Here is a 25,407-nt window from a genome sequence, read left to right on the forward strand (position 1 = left end):
GATAAGAACATAAGTCTTAGTGGTGACTAACCATTCTGTAAAGAAAGGATTTCAGTTCTCGTGCCAGTGCAAGGATTGGTAACACGTTTCAGGGTAGATTAAACAGATATAGTTAGAGCTCCAATTCTGTTTAAAGCAAAGAGAATATTGCTGGATTCATATAAAACAGTATCCAAACAGCAGACACAATCACATTGGCTTTATACATTCCATTTGTTGTTCTTTCTACAGACCCATGGGGAAGTGATAGACGAGGAACACCAAACATTCTTAGCCCTGGTCTACACTAAGAGTTTAGGTCGAATTTAGCAGTGTTAGATCAATTTATGACATGTTTTCTGAGCTCATGCAGTCCTCCCACACTGATATGGAACTGTGTAATGCATGGAGGCATTCAGTGGCAGAGGCCAGGAAAGAATTGCTGTGTTTGCTTAATGGCAAAAGTATCATGCCTTGCTAGCGATCCTGCCCGAGCCAGGTCACTGTGTCACATGCACTCCGTGCTGTGTCAGCCTTGGGCGGGGGCATGACCACTTTGTGAGCAAGAAGGCCATAGATATAGACATTGCATTAGGTAGCTTCTGTAGCTAGAGAAAACATTTCTGTGCATTCAGCAAAGTCTGTGGCAAAAAAAGAGAAGCCCGTAGTGTAGTGGTTATCATGTTCACTTAACACACAAAAGCCCCGTAGTGTAGTGGTTATCATGTTCACTTAACACACAAAAGCCCTGTAGTGTAGTGGTTATCATGTTCACTTAACACACAAAAGCCCTGTAGTGTAGTGGTTATCATGTTCACTTACACACAAAAGCCCTGTAGTGTAGTGGTTATCATGTTCACCTAACACGCAAAACATCCCTGGTTTGAAACTGGGTGGAAACAGGTCACTGCTCCTTTTTCTGACTCCCCTCCTGCATTTTTAGTCTTAGAACAGACCGCGCTGTGAAATTTTACTTTGAATTACATCAATTATGAGTTAAATAATATGGAAGCTCTCTCTAAGTTATAGTCCCGCGTTCCTTAACCTTTCAGCTGCTCTGATAAATTAACATTTTTGTAAGGGGCAGTTGAAAATTTTCATGAAGGCTTTTATAGGGACTAATGCTATCTAGGACTCTGAAATAATCTTAACGTGGCCCATAGAGTGCAATCCTTCATTCTGGATTTGTCATTCCACAAGTTGAACTGCTCCTTACTACTGTCCAGGCTTCATGAGCCATGGGAGCAAGGGGTAGGCTGGGGTTGGTGCGACCGCACGGTGCTGCCGGCTGGGAGAGCAGCCTGAGGCAGAAGCCTCCAGCTCGCATGATATTCCAGGCAGGACTGAATCTCCATGAGACAAAACTTAAAGAAGAGAATGACCTGGATTCACTCCCATTTGGTGCTCTAAGAGGAGGATAGCCATGTCTGTCCAGGCACCCTTGATCAACCTCACTGAGGTCTGCCAGCTGAGCGGGACCCCGGCTGGCAGGAGCCAGCAGACAGAGCCCCAGACCGGCAGCGGGCTGAGCCACTCAGCCCACTGCCCCTTTGAAGCACCATCTACCGGCCCTGTTCAGCCCACCGCCTGCCTGGGGTTCCGATCATCCAGTGGGTCCAGCAGATGGGACCCTGGAAAAAAGGTGCAAAACGATTGTCTGCCGTTGCTTTCACGGAAGGGGGAGGAGGGGGCTGACAACATGTACCCAAAACCACCCGTGACAAAATTTTTGTCCCATCAGGCATTGGGAGCTTAACCCAGAATTCCAATGGGCAGTGGAGACTGCGGGAACTGTGTTATAGCTACCCACAGTGCACCGCTCTGTAAGTCGATGCTAGCCGCGGTAGTGAGGACGCACTCCGCCGACTTAATGCGCTTAGTGTGGACATATGCAATAGACTGTATAAAATTGAATTCTAAAAAATTGACTTCTATAAAATCGACCTAATGTCATACATACCCTTAGATCTTCTGTTTAAAAAGTGTTACTGAGCAAACGCTAGGAAAGAATGGGTTAATACACAATGGGGTAGATTCACAATGGGTATTTAGGCATCTAACTGTCCCACTAAGGGCCTAATTCCAACACATAGGCACCACCACTTAGCCTGTAGGCACCTAAAATCAGTGGGGGCCAGATTCTCAAAGCAACTTACATGTTGTGATGGCAGGATACTCAAACTAGGTGTCTTCCCAGCAGGGCCCGAGCCAGTAGGTGTGCTCAGAGCATGCCCATCCCACACACCAAAAAAAGGGAGGAGGGTGTCCCCTCATAGCCAAACACCTAAAATACTCCCTCAGGATGTTGGAGACCCAGGTTTAAATCCCTCCTCTACTTCATTCAGATCAGGGACATGAACTCAGGTTGCCTATCACCCAGATGAGTACTCTGCTACTAGGCTATTGGGTCAGCCTGACTTTTGTTTTTGGTCCAGTGACTATTTAAGCATTTCATACAAGTGGAACCATTTCAACATAGAAACTACCCTCCTCTACCCACCGGTTACGGCAATCAGCTGGGAGCCCTGAGTTCCAATCCCTGCTTTGACCCACTCAGAGGTGGGATTTGAACACAGGTCACCCCCATCTGGGATGAATGCCCTAACCGCTGGGCTATTGGGTGCAAAGGCACTGCCATTTTTAGTGCCAAAGACCTGATCTAGCTTAGGTGCCTAACTCCAGGTAAGTGTTATAGCTGTGAATCCCAAGTGAAGCTAGGCCCCTAACTGTGGATCCCAATCACAGATAAATAGTTTAGGCCACTTCCCTCTCCTAGGCATTTCCTATTGGCTAGCTTGGGCAGCTCCCAGTAGAGCATACTGGCTTCTGGGAATCCCTTTTTAGGCTCCTAACTCTCCCTCTGTGTTGTACAGGGAGTGAGAGTGCCTAACTCTGGGCTGGGGATTTCACTGGGTGGCAGTATGGCTAATGTTAGGCATGTAATGTTTAGCCTAAGTCCTTTGTGGATCAAGCCTGTGTGTGCATCCTGAGTTATTTTCAGCTGGCCAGCTTCACTCTTATACCGTATGCAGTGTTGTTGTAGCTGTGCTGGGCCCAGGATATCAGAGAGAAAAGGTGGGTGAGGTAATATCTTTTATGGGACCAGCTTCTGTTTCCCAGCCATGAAGAAGAGCTCTGGGTATCGAAAGCTTGCCACTCTCACCAACAGAAGTTGGCCCCATAAAGGATATTTCCTCACCCACCTTTCCTCGCTGAAGTTTCAGTCTTAAATATTTGTGGACAAATGTGTGTCCATTGGGTGGCGCAGAGTTCAAAGCTTTCCAGTCCTTTCTCAATTGAGTGGTGATCAGGATGGCTACAGTCTTATAGCAGCTTGATGATTTTTTCTTTGTAGGTCTAGGGGAAAGCTACACCCCAGTTATATCCAGGGCACTGAAAATTCTACGCAGAAGTAGCAGAGAAATCTGGTGCTCATTTAGATTACATGAGAGAAGAGAGGGGAGAACAAACATTATACCTAATCAGAAATGTGGCTTGAATTAGGTTAAATGGGTAATTTGTTTATGTGTCTCTTGGTTACTCCATCAAAGCAATACAAAAATACATGTACTATTATTTATTGTTTATTAAATGCTGACAGTGTTCTCAGCCACGTGTAAAGTACAGTCCCTCTCCCCGCTCCAGTCTAAATGGCCAGACAAAATCATTCAAATCGCCCTAGATGTCTAAGAGCTTGCCGTTTGTTTTTAGTGGGGTGTAACAGCACATCTAATTTAGGTGAACTGACATCGGTAGGGTTGTTTGGAAAAGCTTTAAGGAAGGATTTGAAAGAATAAATGTAGTTTGAACTCATGAGCTAGACTGTGACTCAGATGACACACCTGTGCTGGGAATAAGCATGTCTGGGATACCCAAGCCAGGAGTAATTAAGGAGTTAAGCAGGTGAGCAAGAAACATGGTGAAATGGGTGAATCCAAGGCTCCACTTTCCAACACAGCCAGTCTGTGCAGTTGGGCCAGAAGAGGGATGTTGTAATTTGTTGCTGGTATAGGCTAGCTACAAATTATTACTCCTGCCAGTCCAGAGGGAAGCAGGAAGGGGTGTCTCTGAGGTACAATGGCTCCTGGGGCTGCTTCTGAGGTAATGCATCTTACACTCCACCCATGCTATAATGTATGTTATAAAAACTGAATGCAAGCAGTATTTATGGCATGGTAAGTACTGTAGTCATATGAGAGTGAAATGCACTTCTAAGACACTGTGACTTGTACACACTAAATAAATTCTATCCATCTTGAAATAAGCCTCAACCATATCTCCTTTCTGTATTAATTTATAACTCCAGGCATGAATTTCAGAAAGAGGGTGTTCATTACATGGTGAGCTTTATTTTCCACTTGTAAGGCTTGGAAACATTTGTCATAAATGCATATTCAATATGTGGCTTAACAAGGAGAAATGGAGAGCTTATCGGTAACTCAAGTACAAACATATAATTAACTTATTGTTTTCAGTACATCAATTTAGAATCTCTGTAAACAGTACCCTGAGCAAAATAACTGCTGATCATACTCCAAGTGCAGGCTAGATGGTGAATATTGCCTAACATCTCAATCTTGCATTGAGACCAATGGGACTAAAGCTACTTATGTTGATGTAGGATTGGGCCCTAAGATTTTAAATCATGGGATGGCATTCTGGACCACAGCTGCAACAGACACTAAGCCAGGAAAATTTGACTTGCTGGCAATAGACATCAAGCCAAAATTTTAGGGCGAAATCCTTACCCTATTGAAGTCAACGGGAGTTTTGCCAATGACTTCAAAGGGGCTGGAATTTCACCCTTAGATTCTGGCACAAAAAGACTATTTGTGTGGGACTTGGGGTCATAGCATGCTCTATGGTAGAGCTGTGCTTGGTTCAGCTCAAGAGGAGAAGGGGTAAAAGTATCTTATTGGCTTCAAGCAACCTTTATGCCCCCATGATCCTGTCCTGGTGCTTGGCCAGTCTCTACTGTAAATTAGAGCAGTTTAGGACATCCAACTGTCCATAGGGCCATTCTGTCACAATGACTAACCCAAAGAAAGTAGTGTAGCAGTCAATGTGGGGGGAAAGGAAGTATGATAATGGAGTCCCTGGACCTCAGCAATCCTTTGCTGTCAGAACAGCTCCTTAGGGTTGTTAGCAACCAGTGCAAGTTAACTTTGTGTGTAGGACCCAACCAATACACAGACTGCTCCAGGATCAGGAGATGTGAAAGTAGCTTAAAGGCATCTTTGTTCCCTGCTTCCCCATCCTGAGCGTCTGGAAACGCTCCCTGGCCGTAGCTCAAGATCTGTCAGGGCAGCCTCTTTCCAATAATTTCGCCCAGAGTTAAATGAGTACACAAGGTACAAAGCAGTGGAGAACAGACTCAGCGTAAACAGCTTATGAGAAACACATGGGCTGCAGTTTGCTTACAAAACCTATTCAGGAAGAACTTACACATAGCAATATGTTACCAGCAATCAGGATCAGGATGCAAATGTTTAGCAAAGAGGAACAGAGCTAAATTGTTCAAGAATCACTGGGACAGAGCCTCCTTTGCTGTAAAGCCATTTGCCTCTATTAACTTCAATGGACCTATGTCAGTTTACAGCATCTGAGGATCTAGTCCACCATTAGAAGTTAATAATTCCACCAGCTCTAATTCCTTGTGGTTATAATGTTTACTGTAGTTACCAATGCACACGGAGTGCTTTTCTCGGTATTTCATTAGTGGGCTTGTTTTTATCTAGCCACATGGCTCTGACTCTGGGATACTGACAAAAAAAGATCTCCAAGTGTTTAATATATTATATATCAATATCAACATATGCTAAACTCAAAGGAAAGAAGAATAGTATTGTATGTATACAGCTCTTACTGCAGTTTTGGACAAATGCTAAAGTAAAGTTAGAATTGACAGCTTATTGCACACCTGTTACAAAGGGTCATGGTACAAAGGGTCAGATTGTACCCTTCAATGTACCTGGTCAGTTTTTGCTGACTTCAGTGGGAGCTAAATGTTTTAATCCAAGCACAATGTTCTGTAAACATAGAATAGCATTTCAATCAATTTCTTTCCCTTCCCACCACCAGTTGTGAGCAATGTTTCAGCATGCTGTTAAACATTTTAGGCTGTATTTCTGTGAATATGTCCTCAGTATTTATTTTTCCTTTGCAGTTCACCTTGGAGGACAAATCAGCCAAGTCCTGAGAAGTTGCTGAGCACTCACGCAGCTCTCATTGAATCCAGTGAGGGAATGAAAGTTCCAAGTGCTCAGTGCCTCTCAGGATTTGACCTGTTGATGTCACAGTGAGTTGTAGGGAGCTCGCCAGACACCTGATCCACATCCACTGAAGACAATCCAACAGCCTGCCTTGACTTCAGTGACTACAGGATCAGCACCCAGGTTGAATTTTCCTGTTAAACAGCAGTTTGTGCATGTACAAGCTGAAAGGGAATGGGCTTGTGGACACCTCCTTCCTTTCCTCCTTCCTTTCTACATCTGGAGAGTGGGACTGCCTGATACTCTACCAAAGCCAATGGGTCATGGTAATGCTAGCGGGTCTGCCAGTCTTCTCTAGAATCCGCTCCTGCCTGTGGGGGAGATGAAGCAGGCCTGGAATCTGCTGCTCTTTTGGGGGGGAAATTTGAGAAGAAGCAAGAGTCCCTTTATCCCCTAAGTATTAAGCTGGTGGTAGAGGACATGAAAGCAGAACTTGACAGAAGAGACTGAGAGAAGTAGAATTTATTTTGTAGGGGTAAATGCTATCGGTAGGGCCCTACCAAATTCATGGTCCATTTTGGTCAATTTCCCAGTCATAGGATTTAAAAAATAATAAATTTCTTGATTTTAGATATTTAAATCTGAAATTTCACCTTGTTGAAACTGTAGGGGTCTTGTCCCAAAAAGGGGCTGCAGTGGGGTCGCAAGGTTATTGTAGGAGGGTCGTGGTATTGCCACCCTTACTTCTGCGCTGCTGCTGGCAGCGGCACTGCCTTCAGAGCTGGGTGCCCAGCTAGCAGCCACCACTCTCCGGCCACCCAACTCTGAAGGCAGCACAGAAGTAAGGGTGGCAATACCACAAACTCCCTACAATAACCTTGAGACCCCTGCCCACCCCGCAACCCCCTTTTGGGTTGGGACCCCCTGTTTGAGAAATGCTGGTCTCCCCCGTGAAATCTGTATAGTATAGGGTGATTTTTCACAGCCATGAATTTGGTAGGGGCCAAGCTATTGGCCAAGGAAGTGCCAGAAAGAGAAGAAGCAGTTAAGGTGAAAAGAGTGAAGGAGAGCACAGCGGACCAAGGACAGGGATGGGACTGCTGCACAAATGTTTAGAAAGGAAGCAGTTTGTGGCTATGGATCAGCCACTGTTAGCATTCATGCATGTATTTTGTTCATGTCTGTACATGCATAGTTTAAAATAAAGCTTTTCAGAAACCCTTTATTGACATTCAGATATTATGGTTAACACTTTACATAATAAACTTTATAGTCATTAAAATTCACATCTCTGAAGACAGGAGAGCAGTTCTACTGCAGCAACTTCCATTGCTTGAAGGAATGGGGAAAAATAACTTCTAGGGCACTGCATGAGCTTGATGAGGTCACCATCCCACATACTTAGAACCAGAACATCAGCAACTGGCTTTTACTCCTATTCTCACAGTCCCAAGAGAAGCGAACAAGCAAGTTCTATAAATGGCAGAAAGTGGATTGGATTCCAAATTGGATTTCAGTTTTCACCTGCTAATATGCTATTTGTATTAGAGGTTTGTACCATGAGAGTGGTTTCAGAATATGATATTGTTGTGGCCTCTTCAATGAGGTTGTAAAAATGCGTTTTTTGAAAGATCAGGCGTTGCTGGTTGAGAAGCTGGATTCTGTACGTTCTTCACAGAAAGGAAAGGCACATTCATTCCATAGCCTGTTTATGTGTATATACGATATCGTAAGACCAGATTCTTTTGCCACTGAATTTTACAAACTCCTTGTTTGAAATTCGAAGTAACTATTGCCTACATGTAATCTCTTTTGTTACCTATAATGGAAAAAGTCAAAAGTTAATTAATCATGTGGTATACACTCTTCCTACAAAATGGCTAACCCATTTGACCTGAGAGAAAAGTGTATTGTGGGAACTGAAAACCTCCTGTTTTATATTATGGGATCCACTGCTCTGTGATATGATATTTGTACTCTGATATTATTGATAGAAGTTGATGTTATACACTCCCTCGTTTCCTTCAAATCACCCCAAAATCCCCATCTAAACTCTTATAACAAATCCACTGCGATTATTTGGACTACTCTGCTGTACCTCTTTCTGCATTATAGGACCATGTCCAGTCCTATTCTCCGTGGCTACAGAGGGCCAAGACCCAGAGAAACTGGTGTGGTTCTGATGCAGAATGGTGATCAGGGAGAATTGGGAACCCTATGGAAGAGATCCATGTATCCTGAGCACTCTGCTTACAGAGGGGGCCTGCACTGCAGTGCACTGGAGGTTTGGGGGTTCCAGCAGGGACTTGCTACTAGGAGATCATGTGCATCTGTAACTATGTGGCTTCACCTGACATTCTACCAGATAGATGGACAGTGGAGCAGCCAAGGAGGCCATTCTGATCTGTGGAATAGCTCTGGACAACACATATGGGTTTTTTTTTTTCAGATCACAGAAGCCCCATTGACTCATTGAAAACAAGACATCACTCTTGGAGTCACCCAATTCCCAAAGTCTTATCTTGCATGAATTTCAATCTGTCAATAGCACCTTGGTTGAATAGGGCTAGGAACAGAATTTGTAAATGTCAACTGAAAAATGCTGGACCTTTACAAAAGGAGAAACCAGAACTCGAAACTGAAAGGATAAGTGTTGAGGTTGATTGGAATTTAGAATAATTCTTGGGGCTGGAACCGTAGGGCTGCCAATCCTGTAGGGTTGTCCTGGAGTCTCCAGGAATTAAAAATTAACTTTCATTAAAGATCATGTCATGTGATGAAACCTTCATCCAAACAAAATTGGCAATCCTAGGCTGAAGTCATTACTCTAGTGAAGCTCCTATGGTGGGCTGTGCAAGCAGCACCAGAGATCTACTTACTTAATTTATTCGATCTGCATATCAAATATGAGACTGTGAACACAAGACACATCATGCTGCCGACTATGATCAGCACCACCTGCAGCAAGTGCAGCAGCTTGATTGGAGAGATCACTTTTGATCTGAACATTGCTGCTTTCTCATCATCAATGATCGCCGTCTGAAAGAGTGCAAGAGCATTTACAGTCCTTTCTCGTGGAACATATACATGTTATAGACAATGTGATTGCATATAATGTTATCATATACATGGATCTAAGGACTATATCCACAAAGGGACTTGGGCCTTGCAATGTTCAGCATTACAATGCCTAATTGTTGCCCTGCCACCCAGTGGAATCCACAGCCCTGAGTTAGGTGCCCAGGCTCCCTACACAGTGCCTATGGAGGGATACACACCTAAGAATGGGATCTGCAAAAGTCAGCTTGCTGAGCAGGGAAATACCAAGGAGAGGAGTGGCTCTTAGGCACCTAAGTCTAGGGGAGAGGGAGGAGCCTGTCACCGACTGGGATTCTCAGCTGTGTGCCCTCTCCTGGAGTAAAGTGCATAAGCCTAACTTTTGACTTGCAAACAAGTTTTAGCCCAGGGATCAGAGCGCTCATCAAGGATGTGGGAAACTTGAGTTCAGGTCTTCTCTCTGCCTGATGTGGAGAAGGGATTTGGGGAGAATGGTCTCCCCATCTCAGGAGAATGCCTTAACCACAACCTCCATCACCTCCTCCAGCTGTTTTGTGAGGCTGGAGGCTTGCGCTCAAAATGCCTGCTGGATTGGGCCCCACTGGCGAGACAGGTTGGTTAACATCTAGTTTGATGAAGCTGCTGAGACTCAGGTCTGAGGTAAGAGCCTGAGGCCCTAGACTGAGGTAGTTGTGCTCATGCTCACTGGAAGAAACTTAGGCAGCTAATGACTTTAGGTGTTTACAGTGTTCGGAAGCAGCTGAGTGGGGGTTTTCAGGATCTCAGTGACCCCTCCTGTTGGATTTACGCACCTAAGGTGGACATTAGGTGTCTAACTGCTTTTGTGGCTCTAGCTATAGGTGCCTGATTTCAAGCAAACAAGACTGAAAATTTTGGCTCTAGACTATTTTTTGGTAAATCTCCCAGATTATTTCCAATAAAGATGAAATAATTAGAATGATTTAATAAACTGAAACCATACTAACCTCGTTCAGCCAAAGAACAGGAAAGATATAGGATTTTGTAAGTTTTGATAAAGCACTGCAACAAATAGTGAAATAAAAAATTGAAACAACCACAACACATTATCTGCACATTGCATAGTCACAATTTCCATCTATCAATTTCTCATACCCCTGTACTCTACCTCTTTGCTGAAATTGACAGGAAATATGATTTGTATGTGTTCAGGTGGCAAACCTCCAGTAAATTCAAACTAGCGCATTGCTCTGTAGAAAATATATAAGTAACTTCAGCCGTAGGCACCAACTTTTACTTTTCCCCTGGGGGTGCTTCACCCCCACTCCACCCCAAGGCCCACCCGTACTCCAACTCTTCCCCCAAGACTCTGCCTTCGCTCCGCGCCTCCTGCCCCACTCCTCCCGCTCCCTGAAGCCCCACCCACCTGCCACTTGCTGGTCTCTGCCCTTCCCCAATCCTCTCCCCAAGCCACTAAACAGCTGCGGCTAGTGGACGCTGAACTCCCACTATTTTTTTTCTGTGGGTGCTCCAGTCCCGGAGCTCCCACGGAGTGGGCACCTATGACTACAGCCATTATGCATACCATCCTTCATCTAGTACTCTGGGTATGAGAAAGTAGATAGATAGATAGATAGATTATTTATGTATGATCATCAATATGTTTATTACATAATTGTTTCTCTTCTACCTTGCCCTTCCCAAACCTGTTTTTCAAATCTGTCTGTTGCCTTTCATCATATAGTTAGATTAAAATCTCTTGTGGAGTCGGAGATGGCTCTTTGATTGTATTCTAAATTAAATGCATGTATAGTACCTAAGGTGCAATAAGGTTTTGATCCCTGATTGAAGCCGGTAGGTGCTACTACATATAAATAATAATTACGATAATATGCATGTGTACATACAGTGGATAGATTTAAAAGGTTTCTTCCATTTTGAAAGAGTCTACTAGCTTGAAAAATATACTTTATACTTAAAATAGGGACCATGAATGGAACCAATAATCTGTTTCAAAATATTAAGTACACATATGTAGGTGTGTGTGTATTTATTAGCACTGATTGGGAACTTTTCAACAAATCATTTTTGTCAAAAAATACATATTTGTTGAAAGTGAAACTATTTGTTAAACAGTGACAAATTCAACAAAACCACTGACTCAAAAAAAAATGGTAAAAAAATACTGAGATTATCAAAACATCCTATTTTGATAATATGGAACCAGAAAGTTTCCATTTGGGGATTTCAAATAACTTCTTCTTTCTAAATTTTATTAAATTTAAAATAAAGGTAAAGAAAAAGGAAAAAAGGTTGACACTGAAATGAAATTTTTCAAAATTATTGAAGCAAACCATTTTGGTTGACCCACATGAAAAAATGTTTTGGATTTTTGTTTTGGAAAAACGTTTGAGATTTCAGTTTTTCATCATATTTTGAGATAAGAAAACATTTTGTCTGACGGGAAAGCCATCACCATCACCTCGCCCAAATATTGATATATATATGCATGCACAATAATGGGATCATTCCAAGACTAGTGCATTCATATATTTTTTTCAATACAGTTTTCAGTCAGAATGACTTTTGTTTTAAAATTAAATAAAACAATGAAGAAAACACACTGTGTGTCTCCTGTGTAACGTGCTGTATCAACCGTCTCACAGTACGGTATCGGTTATCTTTTTCATTGGCACTAGTTTTGGAATGATCATATTATTTACAATCTCCATATACTATATAATTCTGCTTTTGCGTCTCATCCCATTTATTGTTTGTAGATTCATAACATGACTCTAAGTCCTGATACAATGCCCACTGTAGCCAATGAGAGTCTTTCCATTGACCTCAATGGGCATTGGATCAGGTCCCTAGTGCATGCCAGACATTCCCAAGAAATCTGAAATTTGACTTCTCCTTGCAAATGTTGGAGCTGAAGGACATTTAAAAATAAATAAATATCAGCAAATTGTTTCAATTAAAAATGGAACATTTCATGACATTCACAAATATTTGGGCTTTTTATGAGCTACAGAGCAGGTTGAAATGTTTGGCATTTTTAAATTTCACAAATTGGAAAATATTTAAGATTTTATTTACAAAATTTCACACCTTTATATTTACATTTATTTCTGATTGCAATGGACTTACAAGCTTGTTAGAAAGTGTTCTAATATTTTATTTCAAAAAGCTCCCTTTTGGGTGATAGCAAATACTGAAATGTAGGAAAAGAATTAGGGACTTGATCTTACAAGTTGCAGAGCACTCAGGCCTTAATCCAGCAAAACACTTAAGCATGTGATTAACTTTAAGTACCTGAGTAACCTCACTGAAATCAATGGGACTATTCACATGCTGAAAGATTTGCACATACATGTTTAAGTGCTTTTGCAGGATCAGGGCCAAAGTATGTATCATCCTGCAGAACAGACCCCTAAGTCTCCAGTAACATAATTAAATGATCATTATAAAAGTAAATCGTATTCACTGTTGGGCTTGATCAATGATTAAGTTCAGAGCCCGGGAGGGAGGGGAAATCACCAAGTGAATCTTCTTCGGAAGTCTCAGGGACCACTGAGATTACGTATTAACTGCTGCTTTCATTAATAGTAATATTGTGGGCCCAGGTCCTCAACTACTCCTTGTCTCCCCCTACCCCCACCAATTCCCAAGGGACATTCTAGCACTCAGAGATCACTAGGGTGTAAGGATACCCTCGCCATGTATCCTGTGCCAACTGCTGAGATGTGAACTGTATAGAACTACTTCATTCCTTTACTACCCGAGGATTTCCCCAATGCTGGGAATCTTCAATGGGTTGGTTTAGAAATATAAACACATAGCTGCAATACTGCAGAACTGAGACACATTATCATAATACTGTCATTATGAAATGTATACTTAATATTTAGGTTATATTTATTGAAACTCTACCAAGCATTTTTGTAGAGCCAGTCACCCTAATTGCAAAAGGGCTAACAAACAAAATATTGTACCTGTATTTTAGAAACAAAAGACAGAGAAAACACTTACTCGATCTTTGGTGCAGGCTTCACCAGTAAGTTTATTTGCAGCTTTTTGGCAAATCGTAATGTAAACCCAGTGGTCTAAAGCCAGAAAGGTAGAAAAGGAGAAAACACAAAATAAAACAAAACAAATAAAGCAACCACAATGATATTAATGCTTGTGATAGTGGCCACTACAAGCTTAAGTCTGGAATAGGTACATCAGAGAAATTTGAATTAACACTGTTCATTAACTTGTTTACCATTGGGATTAGTTTGAGGGGTCAAAGGGTCATTTCATTCTTCATGCCCAATCTGTTCTTGTGTCTTTATTGAGACGACTAGCAAGGTTGCAAATTAATATTAGAGCCATTTTCCATCAGAAAATGCTGATTTGATTAATTCAAAATACTTTGCAGGAATTTCATTAAAATTTTTGGCAGGAAATAATTGAAATGTTTTGTTTCGATAAAGACAAAATGTTTCATTCCGATAAGGTGAAAACTAGGGCTGGCCAGAAAACAAGAATTCCATTTCATGAAAATTGAAGTTTTCTAAATTTCTCTCATTCCGCATCAAAACGAAAATGAGACCACTCAAATTTTGTCACCAAAAACAAAAAACAAACAAACAAGAGAGAGAGAGAGAGGCTCTTTGCCCCCAGGGTAGTCCATAGACCTGTAGTCAGGTCACTCACCATGGATGTGGGAGACCCAAGTTCACGTCTCTGATTTGTAAAGCTGGGTCTCCCACACCCTAGGGGAGTGCACAGACCATCATGCTATTGACTACTCTTGTCTCACACTTGCTCCCCAGAAATCCCATCCTGACCCTGAGAAATGGATACATTGCCATGAAAAGTTTCAGTCCCAACCAAAAAAAAAAAACATTTTGTCAGAAAATTCCCAACCAGCTCTATTCTAAATATTTCATTTAGACTTCAGCATTTTAATGTTTGTTATATTACATTATGTTATAATTTATACGGTCAAAACCAAATATTTCTAGATATTTTGTTTTGTGAAAAATTCCAAGATTTCAACTTTCCATCCTGATTCAGAACAAACCAAATTTTGAAGTCTCAGATTTTCCATGGGGTGGAATTTCCATTTTTGGACCACCTCTAATTAATACCAATTGCAGAGATCGTTTTTGTGGACATCTGTACCTTAGGAAGATGACTGAGACTCACAACTACTTTCTCGGACACATAGGTTAATCTTAATCTTCATTTTAAAGGTTAAACATGTTGGTGTCACCTGTTCAGTTTTCCCCCACTTTAACTTGTTTTTTGAATGATTCAGCCAGGCTCCAATCCAGTATAAAAAGTGTTTAATTTGAAGCATGTGAATAGCTGGATTGAAATAATTCAATGGGACTGCTCCACATGCTTAAAGTTAAGCACATGCTTTGCAGGACTAGGACCTAAGTGGAGGGAAAATTGAAGCTGATTAAAATCAGAGGTTCAACAAAAATGTTTATTTAGGAATTTATCACAGTTGCAAAGTGTGGCAATCAAATGCACTCTGGAATCAGATAAACGGGAGGCTTCATTGTTATGGTCAGAACAGTCTGTACTGCAATTACTTGGTCAACTTAATTAAACTGTGACTGTAATTTAGATGAGACTTACTACTTAATGAAACCAACAAAATCAAAACATGTTTAAAACACAGCAAAAATAGATGAGCTCTGTAGGGGATAACTTAGAGAGGAATAGAACAACTTTGGCTTAAACACAATCTTGGGCCAGATCCTTAGCTGGTGTAAAGTAGAATAATCTCATTGACTTCAATGGAGTTACACTGATTTACATCAGTTGAAAATGTGGCCCCAACAGATTTTTCACCCACCATGGATGAAATTCTCAGATGTATGGCATATAACTATAAGACCACATGGATGCCACTTTCATCACTGTACATTATACATACATAGAATAGTGATCACAGAACAAGACAATGATCGTATTTGACACAATAATTTGTAGCAAAGATTGTGGTCACCAAACTGTCATACGATGTGGTGTTACATATGGCATATGTTTGCCTAAAAAGGTCATCTGATCTTAGGCTGCTCTACATATGTGTTTATGATTTACAATTGAGTTGGTTTCATATAGATTGAGAAGTTGAACAGTATTGTGGAGAAATGTTTGTATTTTGTGCTGGAAGAAAGACCATTTGGCAATTTAGAATGACAAGTAGCAAGTGTTTAAAAAGCATGATCTGTGTAACTTAATTTATTCCTATAGCATCTTCAAGTATCCCTTTTTCAATGAGAGTGTGCAAAAACAGACTCTTTGAACCAATTCTCTCCGAATGTTGATGATCCGTAGAAAATGGACTCTCTGCATAGTTTTGTAAAAACCAAAACCTGACTGAGATTTTGCCAACCCATACTGACCCCAATCTGTCAACTATAGGGATGAGTCAAAATTAACACTTTTATGTGAGCTACCAAACTTTGGAGGTCAGAATAAGATTTGATGGGGTTCTGCAAAACCCAAATACCAAAATATGGGCTCCTCCGATTATATCTGAAATGAATCAGTATTATAACTACACTGCAAAGCAATACTGTGCATGGTTATCAAGAAATAAATACTATAAATGTTGGCTTACAGGCTCTACATCTAAAAAGGTCTCGTGTTCATCCTTATTTGCACTCAATCCTTCAATATTCTCGGACACATCTTCACTTGCATACAGAAAATGGGGAAGTGTAATATACACTGGTTTTCCTATTATAAAAAGACAAGCAAAATTGGAAAGTCAAGTCTTAGTGTGGTTTCTCTTATTGAAGTACCTCACCTGAGGACATTTTATTGATTTATATATAAATAAATATCTATGATATGCACACAAATATACACATTCATTATGAAGATTTGCTAAACCTAAAGCAGAGAGAGATTCTATAGGGCCTACAATCCTATTGGTATGCAGATAATTTGCATGAGTAAAATTAATTGCTATTAAAATTACAGCATATGGGCCAAATTCCCAGTTGTAAGTTTACTCCAGTGGAACTACACTGAGTTAAACAGCTGCTGCTCTTATCCTATATATGCACATATAGTTATCACACCATGTATATGAGATCTCATGAACACAGGAACTGTGAGTATCCAAAGCTTTTATGCAGTGGATGAAGCTCCTTTTATTCTTCCCCCCACAGAGACAAGAGATAATTTAGCCCTGAATGTGTAAATGGTATTAAAAATTCCATCTCTTTTTCTCTTCCTTATGCATTTCTCATATTTCTACCATCAAAGCTAGATATATAGCCCCATCACCACAGTCTCTGAGCATTTCTGAAGCATTCATAAATTTATCTTCACAACATCTCATGAAGGTAAAGAAGTATTCAAATCTCTGTTTAAGGAATCGATGTTTCAGAGACATTAAATTATGTGCCCAGGGTCACACAGGAAATCTGTGGCAGAGTCAGGAATTGAATCCAAGTCTCTTGACTCACAGTCTAGTACCTTAACCACAAAACCATCCTTTCCCCCAGACCAAATGGCTTGTTTGGATTAGTGACATTTTACTACTCTACCTTCTTTGCAGGCGCTAATGTCCAGGGCTCCAGATGCTGTGCAATTCTTTGACAGAACAGTTTCTGTGCAGAAGCATTTATTTTCTGGAGTTTCAAGAGGAGATGCAAATGCTGCACGAGGAACTGAAAAACGATACAGGGGGATTTCCTTCACAATCTGCTCACTGTCAAATAGGCCATAGATAGATCTGAATATAAAAGAGAAATGTATCATTTGTCTCTAGTTTATATTGTATTTACAGGTGTTTTGGTTGCTAATACACATTCATGTCTGATGCATTATAGAGACGCCCTACCTTTCTCGTTTTTTAAATGATAAAGTGCCCTTGGTAGCTGCTCGGATGATTCCAGGCTCCCTTAGCCCTGGATTAGCAGTTTGTGGAACTGCCCAGACCATGAACAAGAGTACATGACATTTCCAGAAAAGAGACACAGGCAGTGGTGACTTTATAAATCTCAAGAAAAACTTCCTAACTCTAAGAACAATAGGACAATGCGACAAACTGCCAAGGGAAGTCATGGAACTTCCTTCGCCGGAGGTTTTCAAAAGGAGGCCGGATAGCCAGCTGTCTTGGATGGTTTAGATATAACATATCCTGCCTCTTGGCAGGGTATTAGACTAGATGACCTTTGCAGTCTCTTCTAACCCTGTGGTTCTATGATTCTATTATATAAAATACAGAAACATAGACAAAAATATACAGTTAAGAGTAAATGTATAAACAACTCCTTCCCAGGCACAGATCTACAGCTCCTGTGGTGATGGAATGTTTTAAGTCTTTCAGAGTGGTTTCTGCCCGGCTATATGCTAGAAAAGTTTTAATGGTATTACTATGTCAGAGGTGTGATTTTCTTTTAATGATATAGTGATACCAGTATAAGCCCTAGTGTGGACATAGATCTACCAGTATAAAGGTGCCTTATACTCGTATAACTTATTTCACTTGGCAAACTGGAATAAGATATACTGGTATAAACCCTTTTATACTGATATAGCTGCATCCATACTTGGGGGTGGGGGAAGGTGTTACTGATGTAGTTAAAGTGGCAAAACATTCTAGTGTAGACAAGCCGTTAGAAGAAAGCAGTGTTTTGAGTGTTGCCGTGTCCTATATTATGGCAAGCATTGCCTTCCCTGACTGCTGAGACTAGGTCAGAATTTAGGGAGATCAGTGTGGTACTACTAGAAAGATGCTACTATGATTACTTGATCTGAGAACCAAAGAACCAGACAAGGTCTGTCTGCGTCCAACAGCCTGAATGAAGAAACAGTTTCTCTCTTCTTCACCAGGTACATGCTGTGATTGGCAGATTTCAGTTTTGGGGTCCAAGCTGCTCCATGATAAGAATTTGATTTATAAACCTTGATCCTTTTTAATGCAACTTTTAAAATAAATGATGCATTTTAAAGAAGAAAAAGCTCATTCCCGGCACTGAAAATCAAAGTTGAGCCTGCAAATGTGTCACCTGGAAGAATTAAACTTCTGTTTCCTTGAAATCTATTGAGCAGTGTTTGTAATTATCCCACTGGAGTATTCAGGGACATTGTATGGCAAAGCAGAAAAGAAAGACTGAAAAGAAAAAATGCAAGGAGATTTATTATTTTTTTTATTAATTATTTATATATTTGGGGTAATATATATCATATTCTGAGAGAAAGCAGTTTGGTGTATTTAGCTATGAATGGTGAAATACACACCTGTACAGATGACCTGTGCATCAGTTAAGCTCCACATAAGCCCTCAAAATAATGTTTAAATACCTCGCGCTAGCCCTATGCACATGGGTGAATTATATTCTTAGCCCTGGTCTACACCGGGGGAGGATCGATCTAAGTTACGCAACTTCAGCTATGTGAATAACGTAGCTGAAGTCAACGTACATAGATCGACTTACCGTGGTGTCTTCATCGTGGTGAGTCGACTGCTGCTGCTCCCCGGTCGACTCTGCCTGCACCTCTCGCCAAGCTCGAGTACAGGAGTTGATGGGAGAGCGCTCGGGGGTCGATTTATCATGTCTAGACTAGACACGATAAATCAATCCCCGCTGGATCGATCGCTGCCCACCGATCTGGCCGGTAATGAAGACAGACCCTTAGGGAATGACTACACAGCAAGCAGCAACCAATGGCAGTGAGTCTCAGAGCTTGGGTCTGTAGACGGGCTCACAGGACTCATGCTATGATGCTAAAAATAGCTGTGTAGACCTTTTGAGCTGGAGCTTGGGCTCTGACACCGAGAGTGGTGGGTTTCTGAGCCTGAGCTCCAGCCTGAGCCTAAGTATCTACACTGCTATTTTTAGCACTGTAGCGCAAGTCCAAGTCTGTAGACCCAGGCTCTGAGACTCACTGCCATGGCTGCTGCTTGTCGTGTAAATGCACCCTATAGGCCAAGTTCTGCAACCCTAATACTGAGTACTACTTGTGTGAATAGTCCCTTTGAACTCAATGGGCCTGAGTCTCCTCTCACATCTACCACTGTAATTCTATGATCCTGAATTACACCAGTGCAAAGGATCAGAGACTCAGAGGCATTGCAACTACTCACTACTCATACAACTAAGCGTGACAAAATCAGACTTTAAGTAGCCAATCATGAACACAGCAGATTCACATGGTTAAAACCAAAGGTTTGTTTATTGAGTTGCTTCAATGACCCAAGACCAAGCAGAGCAGTTTCAGCAGCTGTTTTAAATAGTTTTTCAAAGAACATGATTTTTGGTGAGCACACATAGGAATATGTGCACAATATGGATCTCTCCAAGTGTCCTACCTGCAAATATCAGAGGAAAAGAAGCGCAGGATCCGGTCCTTCTTTACAAAAGGAGGAAATGATGCACCATCTATGGATGAAATAAAATAAGAGCTTAAATGTAATTCCACTTTTATGACATGAGATCATTGATAATGCCACATTCAGCTATGGTCTTTTCCATACATTTCTGACAAAGAAAGACAAATCTAGTGCTTGTGCACACAAAGATTTATGCAAGGCATTGGCCAAGTCTTGTTTTCTATTATAAGTCTAATTTTGGAACCCCCTCTGAAGTCCCTAATAAGTCCTTTAATCTTAAATTTGGCATATAAAGTCTGTGGTGAGCAGGCAATATCTTTAACACATATGAGGGCATGTGCCATAGAAGATACGGGGCACAAAAAAGTATTGATTCTGACTCCCTGCTGCCTAGTAGAGTCAGCTCCAGGATTTTTATGGCTAGGTTTGAGAACTGATTTTCAGAGATGAACATCCTGTTGACTAGAATTATGGATGCTTGGCGCTTATAAACATCATATCCTTAGGCTTTCGAACTTGTGTTTCTAACTACATATTGACTTAATATCACCTCCACCATGCCACTGAAGATGGCTCCTGCCCAGCAGGATGCTGTAACAAACCGATAACCAGTTCATTCTCTGGATCCTGTAACAGCTTCTATTTAGGTTTTATACAGCACCCATCACAGAGTTATAAATGTTTCTCTGGTATCTTTGCATCCTCAGCCTAGATGACAGGAGCAAGGAGACTCTCTTACAGACCATCACTTGACCTCTGTTAGCAGCAGGAGCTTTTCTCATACAAGCCTAGATTCCATCCAACCACATAGATTCATAGATTCTAGGCCTGGAAGGGACCTCGAGAGGTCACCGAGTCCAGTCCCCTGCCCTCATGGCAGGACCAATTACTGTCTAGACCATCCCTGATAGACATTTATCTAACCTACTCTTAAATATCTCCAGAGATGGAGATTCCACAACCTCTCTAGGCAATTTATTCCAGTGTTTAACCACCCTGACAGTTAGGAACTTTTTCCTAATGTCCAACCTAGATCTACCTTGCTGCAGTTTAAGCCCATTGCTTCTTGTTCTATCCTTAGAGGCTAAGGTGAACAAAGTTTTCTCCCTCCTCCTTATGACACCCTTTTAGATACCTGAAAACTGCTATCGTTTCCCCTCTCAGTCTTCTCTTTTCCAAACTAAACAAACCCAATTCTTTCAGCCTTCCTTCATAGATCATGTTCTCAAGACCTTTAATCATTCTTGTTGCTCTTCTCTGGACCCTCTCCAATTTCTCCATATCTTTCTTGAAATGCGGTGCCCAGAACTGGACACAATACTCCAGTTGAGGCCTAACCAGCGCAGAGTAGAGCAGAAGAATGACTTCTCGTGTCTTGCTCACAACACAGCTGTTAATACATCCCAGAATCATGTTTGTTTTTTTTTGTAACAGCATCACACTGTTGACTCATATTTAGCTTGTGGTCCACTATAACCCCTAGATCCCGTTCTACCGTACTCTTTCCTAGACAGTCTCTTCCCATTCTGTATGTGTGAATCATAGAATCATAGAATATCAGGGTTGGAAGGGACCTCAAGAGGTCATCTAGTCCAACCCCCTGCTCAAAGCAGGACCAATTCCCAACTAAATCATCCCAGCCAGGGCTTTGTCAAGCCGGGCCTTAAAAACCTCCAAGGAAGGAGACTCCACCACCTCCCTAGATAACGCATTCCAGTGCTTCACCACCCTCCTAGTGAAATAGTTTTTCCTAATATCCAACCTGGACCTCCCCCAAAGCAACTTGAGACCATTGCTCCTTGTTCTGTCATCTGCCACCACTGAGAACAGCTGAGCTCCATCCTCTTTGGAACCCCCCTTCAGGTACTTGAAGGCTGCTATCAAATCCCCCCTCATTCTTCTCTTCTGGAGACTAAACAATCCCAGTTCCCTCAGCCTCTCCTCATAAGTCATGTGCTCCAGACCCCTAATCATTTTTGTTGCCCTCCACTGGACTCTTTCCAATTTTTCCACATCCTTCTTGTAGTGTGGGGTCCAAAACTGGACACAGTATTCTAGATGAGGCCTCACCAATGTCGAATAAAGGGAAACGATCATGTTCCTCGATCTGCTGGCAACACCCCTACTTATACAGCCCAAAATGCCGTTAGCCTTCTTGGCAACAAGAGCACACTGTTGACTCATATCCAGCTTCTCGTCCACTGTGACCCCTAGGTCCTTTTCTGCAGAACTGCTACCTAGCCATTCGGTCCCTAGTCTGTAGCAGTGCATGGGATTCTTCCATCCTAAGTGCAGGACTCTGCACTTGTCCTTGTTGAACCACATCAGGTTTTTTTTGGCCCAATCCTCTAATTTGTCTAGGTCCCTCTATATCCGATCCCTACCCTCTAGTGTATCTACCACGCCTCCTAGTTTAGTGTCACCTGCAAACTTGCTGAGAGTGCAACTGATTGTTCCTTCCTAAGTGGAGCACTTTGCATTTGTCTTTGTTAAACTTCATCCTGTTTACCTCAGACCATTTCTCCAATTTGTCCAGATCATTTTGAATTATGACCCTGTCCTCCAGCACATGTCTGTGTGCTATTCCTAAATCCTGACAGCCTAGGAAATGGGTCAGCAAAACCTGACTCACTTTCAAATCCTTGGATGCGAATGTTGCCTATGGTGTTTAATTTAGTTATCTAAACACTTCATTTTATCTAGTAAGGGGAAACAGCTCCACTCCGTGATATGAAAGTCCACAAGAGAAGGAGGAATTCTTGCCATACAGAACTCTGATTTGCAGTTGGCCTAGCTGAATCTAGTGCTTGTTGTGACAACAAACTGAATATCCAATAAACACTGAGTGGGATCACACAGTGACTAATAGTCATCTCTGGAGGCTGCTAATTTTACTATTAAAAATCTTCTGTTCTTTTGCTAGGGCACTGGGAATTTAAAAGACAAATATAGAGTCCTTTGACAGTTTAATGCAAGCAAGCCTTCCTCTTTAAACCTGTTACCACAGTTACATTTCATTCTAGGATTAACAACCATAAAAGAGACAAAGAAAAAGAATTAGAACAGGCACAATAGGTTCAACTCCATCTCTGGCTACAAAACACTTTCCTTCATTCTCCATCCATATCCTCTCAGATACAATACCTGACTAAGAAGCAGCTCTCACAGGTGCTGACAGGATTTTAGGGTCCTGTTTAATTCTCCAAGGTCATAATCTCTCTTGAGCAGCCATTATGAATGTATATGTAAAATCCTTTTTATTCATCAAGCATGGGTTGATTAACTTCAGTTTATACCTCACCAGAGCCACTGAATCCATTTACCAGAGAATGCATATAGTGTCCAGTCTGCAAGCCTGGTTTCACCATGGCAAGGAAGGAAGAGCAAAATAAAGGCAGAGAATGGGAGAAAGGTTCAAGTCAAAGACGAAAGAGATGAAAAAAAGTCCCAGAAGCTAAGAATACTGCTTAACAAATAATCACTAGCATAGACTGCAATAAAAAATCAATCCTTCCTGACTCAGCCTTCATAAGAAACTTAAGCACTAGTAAGGTGTTATCATACCTGAATCACATGTGTGCTTTACTGTAAAAAGAATGCTCTATAGTAGCTAGCACTGTACAGTACAAATAAACTTGCTTGTTTTCACACTCTCTGGCTTAAGACTATTGGGAAGAGACTTCAGGTACACACAACATGCAAGATAAACTGTTCAAAGTTTGTTGTGTCCCTTTGTATTATTGCGAGCGTGTAGTCCCATGGGATTAATTTCTTGGCCCTCTGCTCCTTCCTATCTATCTTCTCCCTTTTGGTCATCTTGGTCTATCTTTAATCTTAGCTATTGCTTTTACAATGACAATGGTAACACAACTGTACATGCATTTTGACACCTCCATGTCCACCCTTGCTACTTGTTTTGACCAAATTAATTTGTGGCTTCATCTGAACTTCCTTCATCTAAGTGCTTCAAAGAGAGAAACATTAGACATATCCTCCAATGTAACGCTGTATCGTCTGTCACCACTCTTTGCTCAGACCCCCATTTGCCACTACTGTCCATGTCTATAACACCTTTACTATTGCAACAGCCTTCTCTATGGCTTCCACAAGCCCAGGCCACCAGATTGCAGCATCTGCAGTATAATACTTTCTCTAGTATAGTTTTTCCGTGAGTGCATTACTTAACTCTTTGTAGCATTTTGGGACCCGGATTGTATTCAGATATTACACAAAAAGAAATCTGATCTGCATTACACTGTGCACGCAATTAAAAGGGAAAAGACTGCTGGAATCTTTTCTGCGGCCCATGGTGCTTTCACTAAGATGGGAATTCTCTTATGAACAGAGAGAGAGAGAAAGAGAGAGAGAGAGAGAGAGGCTCACCTGTTCCATTGACCATGTCACACTGGCCAGCCCACATGGAAAGAGTGCTTTAACGAAAAACAAAAACAGTTCCTGGTCATGCCACATGCCATGTATTGTTTAATGTAATCTATTTCATTACCCAATTAGCTACATAGGCCCTGCTATGTAGTTGCAATCACTCACTCCTGAAGCAGGGCCTATGTAACTTAATGGGGATGCTTTCAATATAGAGAAGTCCCCTCCTTGATGCAGGTTTTGGTTTTTAGTTCAGATGCAGAATGTTTCAGAGTGAATCACTTCACTTGCTCTTCTCATCAAGGTTTTGGGCCTGAAACGCCTCAGTTACACCATTATAGCCCCACTGACTTTGCTGTAACTATTCATGATGTAAGTGCAAGGAGAAGCGGGCTCTGAATTTGTTCTTTCTTTGCATGCTGTTTCCTTTCATCTGAAATAAATGTAATCTCAGCTTTTTGATCTTTGCAAATAGGGAAACATAATGAAGAAATCTGAGATTTCCTGGTTAAAAAGAAAAGCATAAAAGGCCCAATGGCCACTTACGGAAATAAGAATTCCAATTTAATGAAATGGAAGTCTTTCAAGTGTAGGTCCAAAAGTTTCAACAGTATTTTTATTTACTTGCTTATTTTATTTACATTTACATTTGAATCCCTCTGTTTCCTAACACTGGCGGGGTATTTGATAGCATATAGAGACTTGTCTTAAACAGAGATCAGGTGAGATGGAATATATGGACTTAAACATGTGCTTCATAAGTATTCACTACCAAAAACAAAGTTTCTAGATGAAAAATATAAACAATATCTATGAAAACAAATGGAATGGAAAATCTCTGAATTTCCACACAACTTGAACAATCCTTCCACTGGTTGTTCTTCTTGTAACTCCCTGTGAGAAGGCCTGACAGATCATATTGTTTTGAGGATAAAGGGATAATAAAGATTGCTGTTAGATACAAAATCCCTGTACCTTCTCAGAAATGTCTCCTGTGACAGTGCATTAGAGCAGTATTTAGATGTATGGAAGTGGACAGAATTCCAGGGCCGCCCAGAGGATTCAGGGGGCCTGGGGTCTTCGGCCCCCGCTGCTGAATTGCCACCGAAGACCCAGCACTTCAGCCGCGGGCCCCGGAGCGGAAGGACCCCGCGCTGCCGAATTGCCGCCGAAGACCTGGAGCGGAAGAAGCTCCGGGTGCCCAGGCCCCGCAAGAGTTTTCCGGGGCCCCCGGAGCGAGTGAAGGACCCCGCTCCGGGCCCCCCGAAAAACTCTCGTGGGGGCCCCTGCGGGCCCCGGGACCTGGGGCAAATTGCCCCACTTGCCCCCCCACCCCCGGGCGGCCCTGCAGAATTCACAATGTAATGCAACCCGATATAACATGAATTTGGATATAAAGCGGTAAAACAGTGCTCCGGGAGGGCAGGGCTGCGCACTCTGGTG

At 41.7% G+C, this 25,407-nt stretch overlaps 1 protein-coding gene across 7 annotated transcripts in view; it reads right to left on the minus strand.

Moving 5' to 3' along the window:
• Positions 1–7,393: 7,393 nt before the first annotated feature.
• The window catches only part of CD36 (CD36 molecule (CD36 blood group)), a 74,409-nt gene continuing 56,395 nt past the window's right edge, over positions 7,394–25,407 (minus strand). For all 7 annotated transcript variants that reach the window (XM_042859411.2, XM_065553736.1, XM_024114790.3 and 4 more), the window contains 8 exons: positions 23,968–24,014; positions 19,564–19,633; positions 16,793–16,980; positions 15,856–15,974; positions 13,260–13,333; positions 10,235–10,289; positions 9,071–9,230; positions 7,394–8,010 (listed from right to left, as the gene is read on the minus strand). In XM_042859411.2, coding sequence (XP_042715345.2) covers positions 7,988–8,010; positions 9,071–9,230; positions 10,235–10,289; positions 13,260–13,333; positions 15,856–15,974; positions 16,793–16,980; positions 19,564–19,633; positions 23,968–24,014 — 736 coding nt within the window. In that variant the 3' untranslated portion in view covers positions 7,394–7,987. The remainder of the gene's footprint in view (positions 8,011–9,070; positions 9,231–10,234; positions 10,290–13,259; positions 13,334–15,855; positions 15,975–16,792; positions 16,981–19,563; positions 19,634–23,967; positions 24,015–25,407) is intronic.

This window comes from Chrysemys picta, chromosome 1, assembly GCF_011386835.1.
Source record: "Chrysemys picta bellii isolate R12L10 chromosome 1, ASM1138683v2, whole genome shotgun sequence".
Taxonomy (NCBI): Eukaryota; Metazoa; Chordata; order Testudines; family Emydidae; genus Chrysemys; species Chrysemys picta.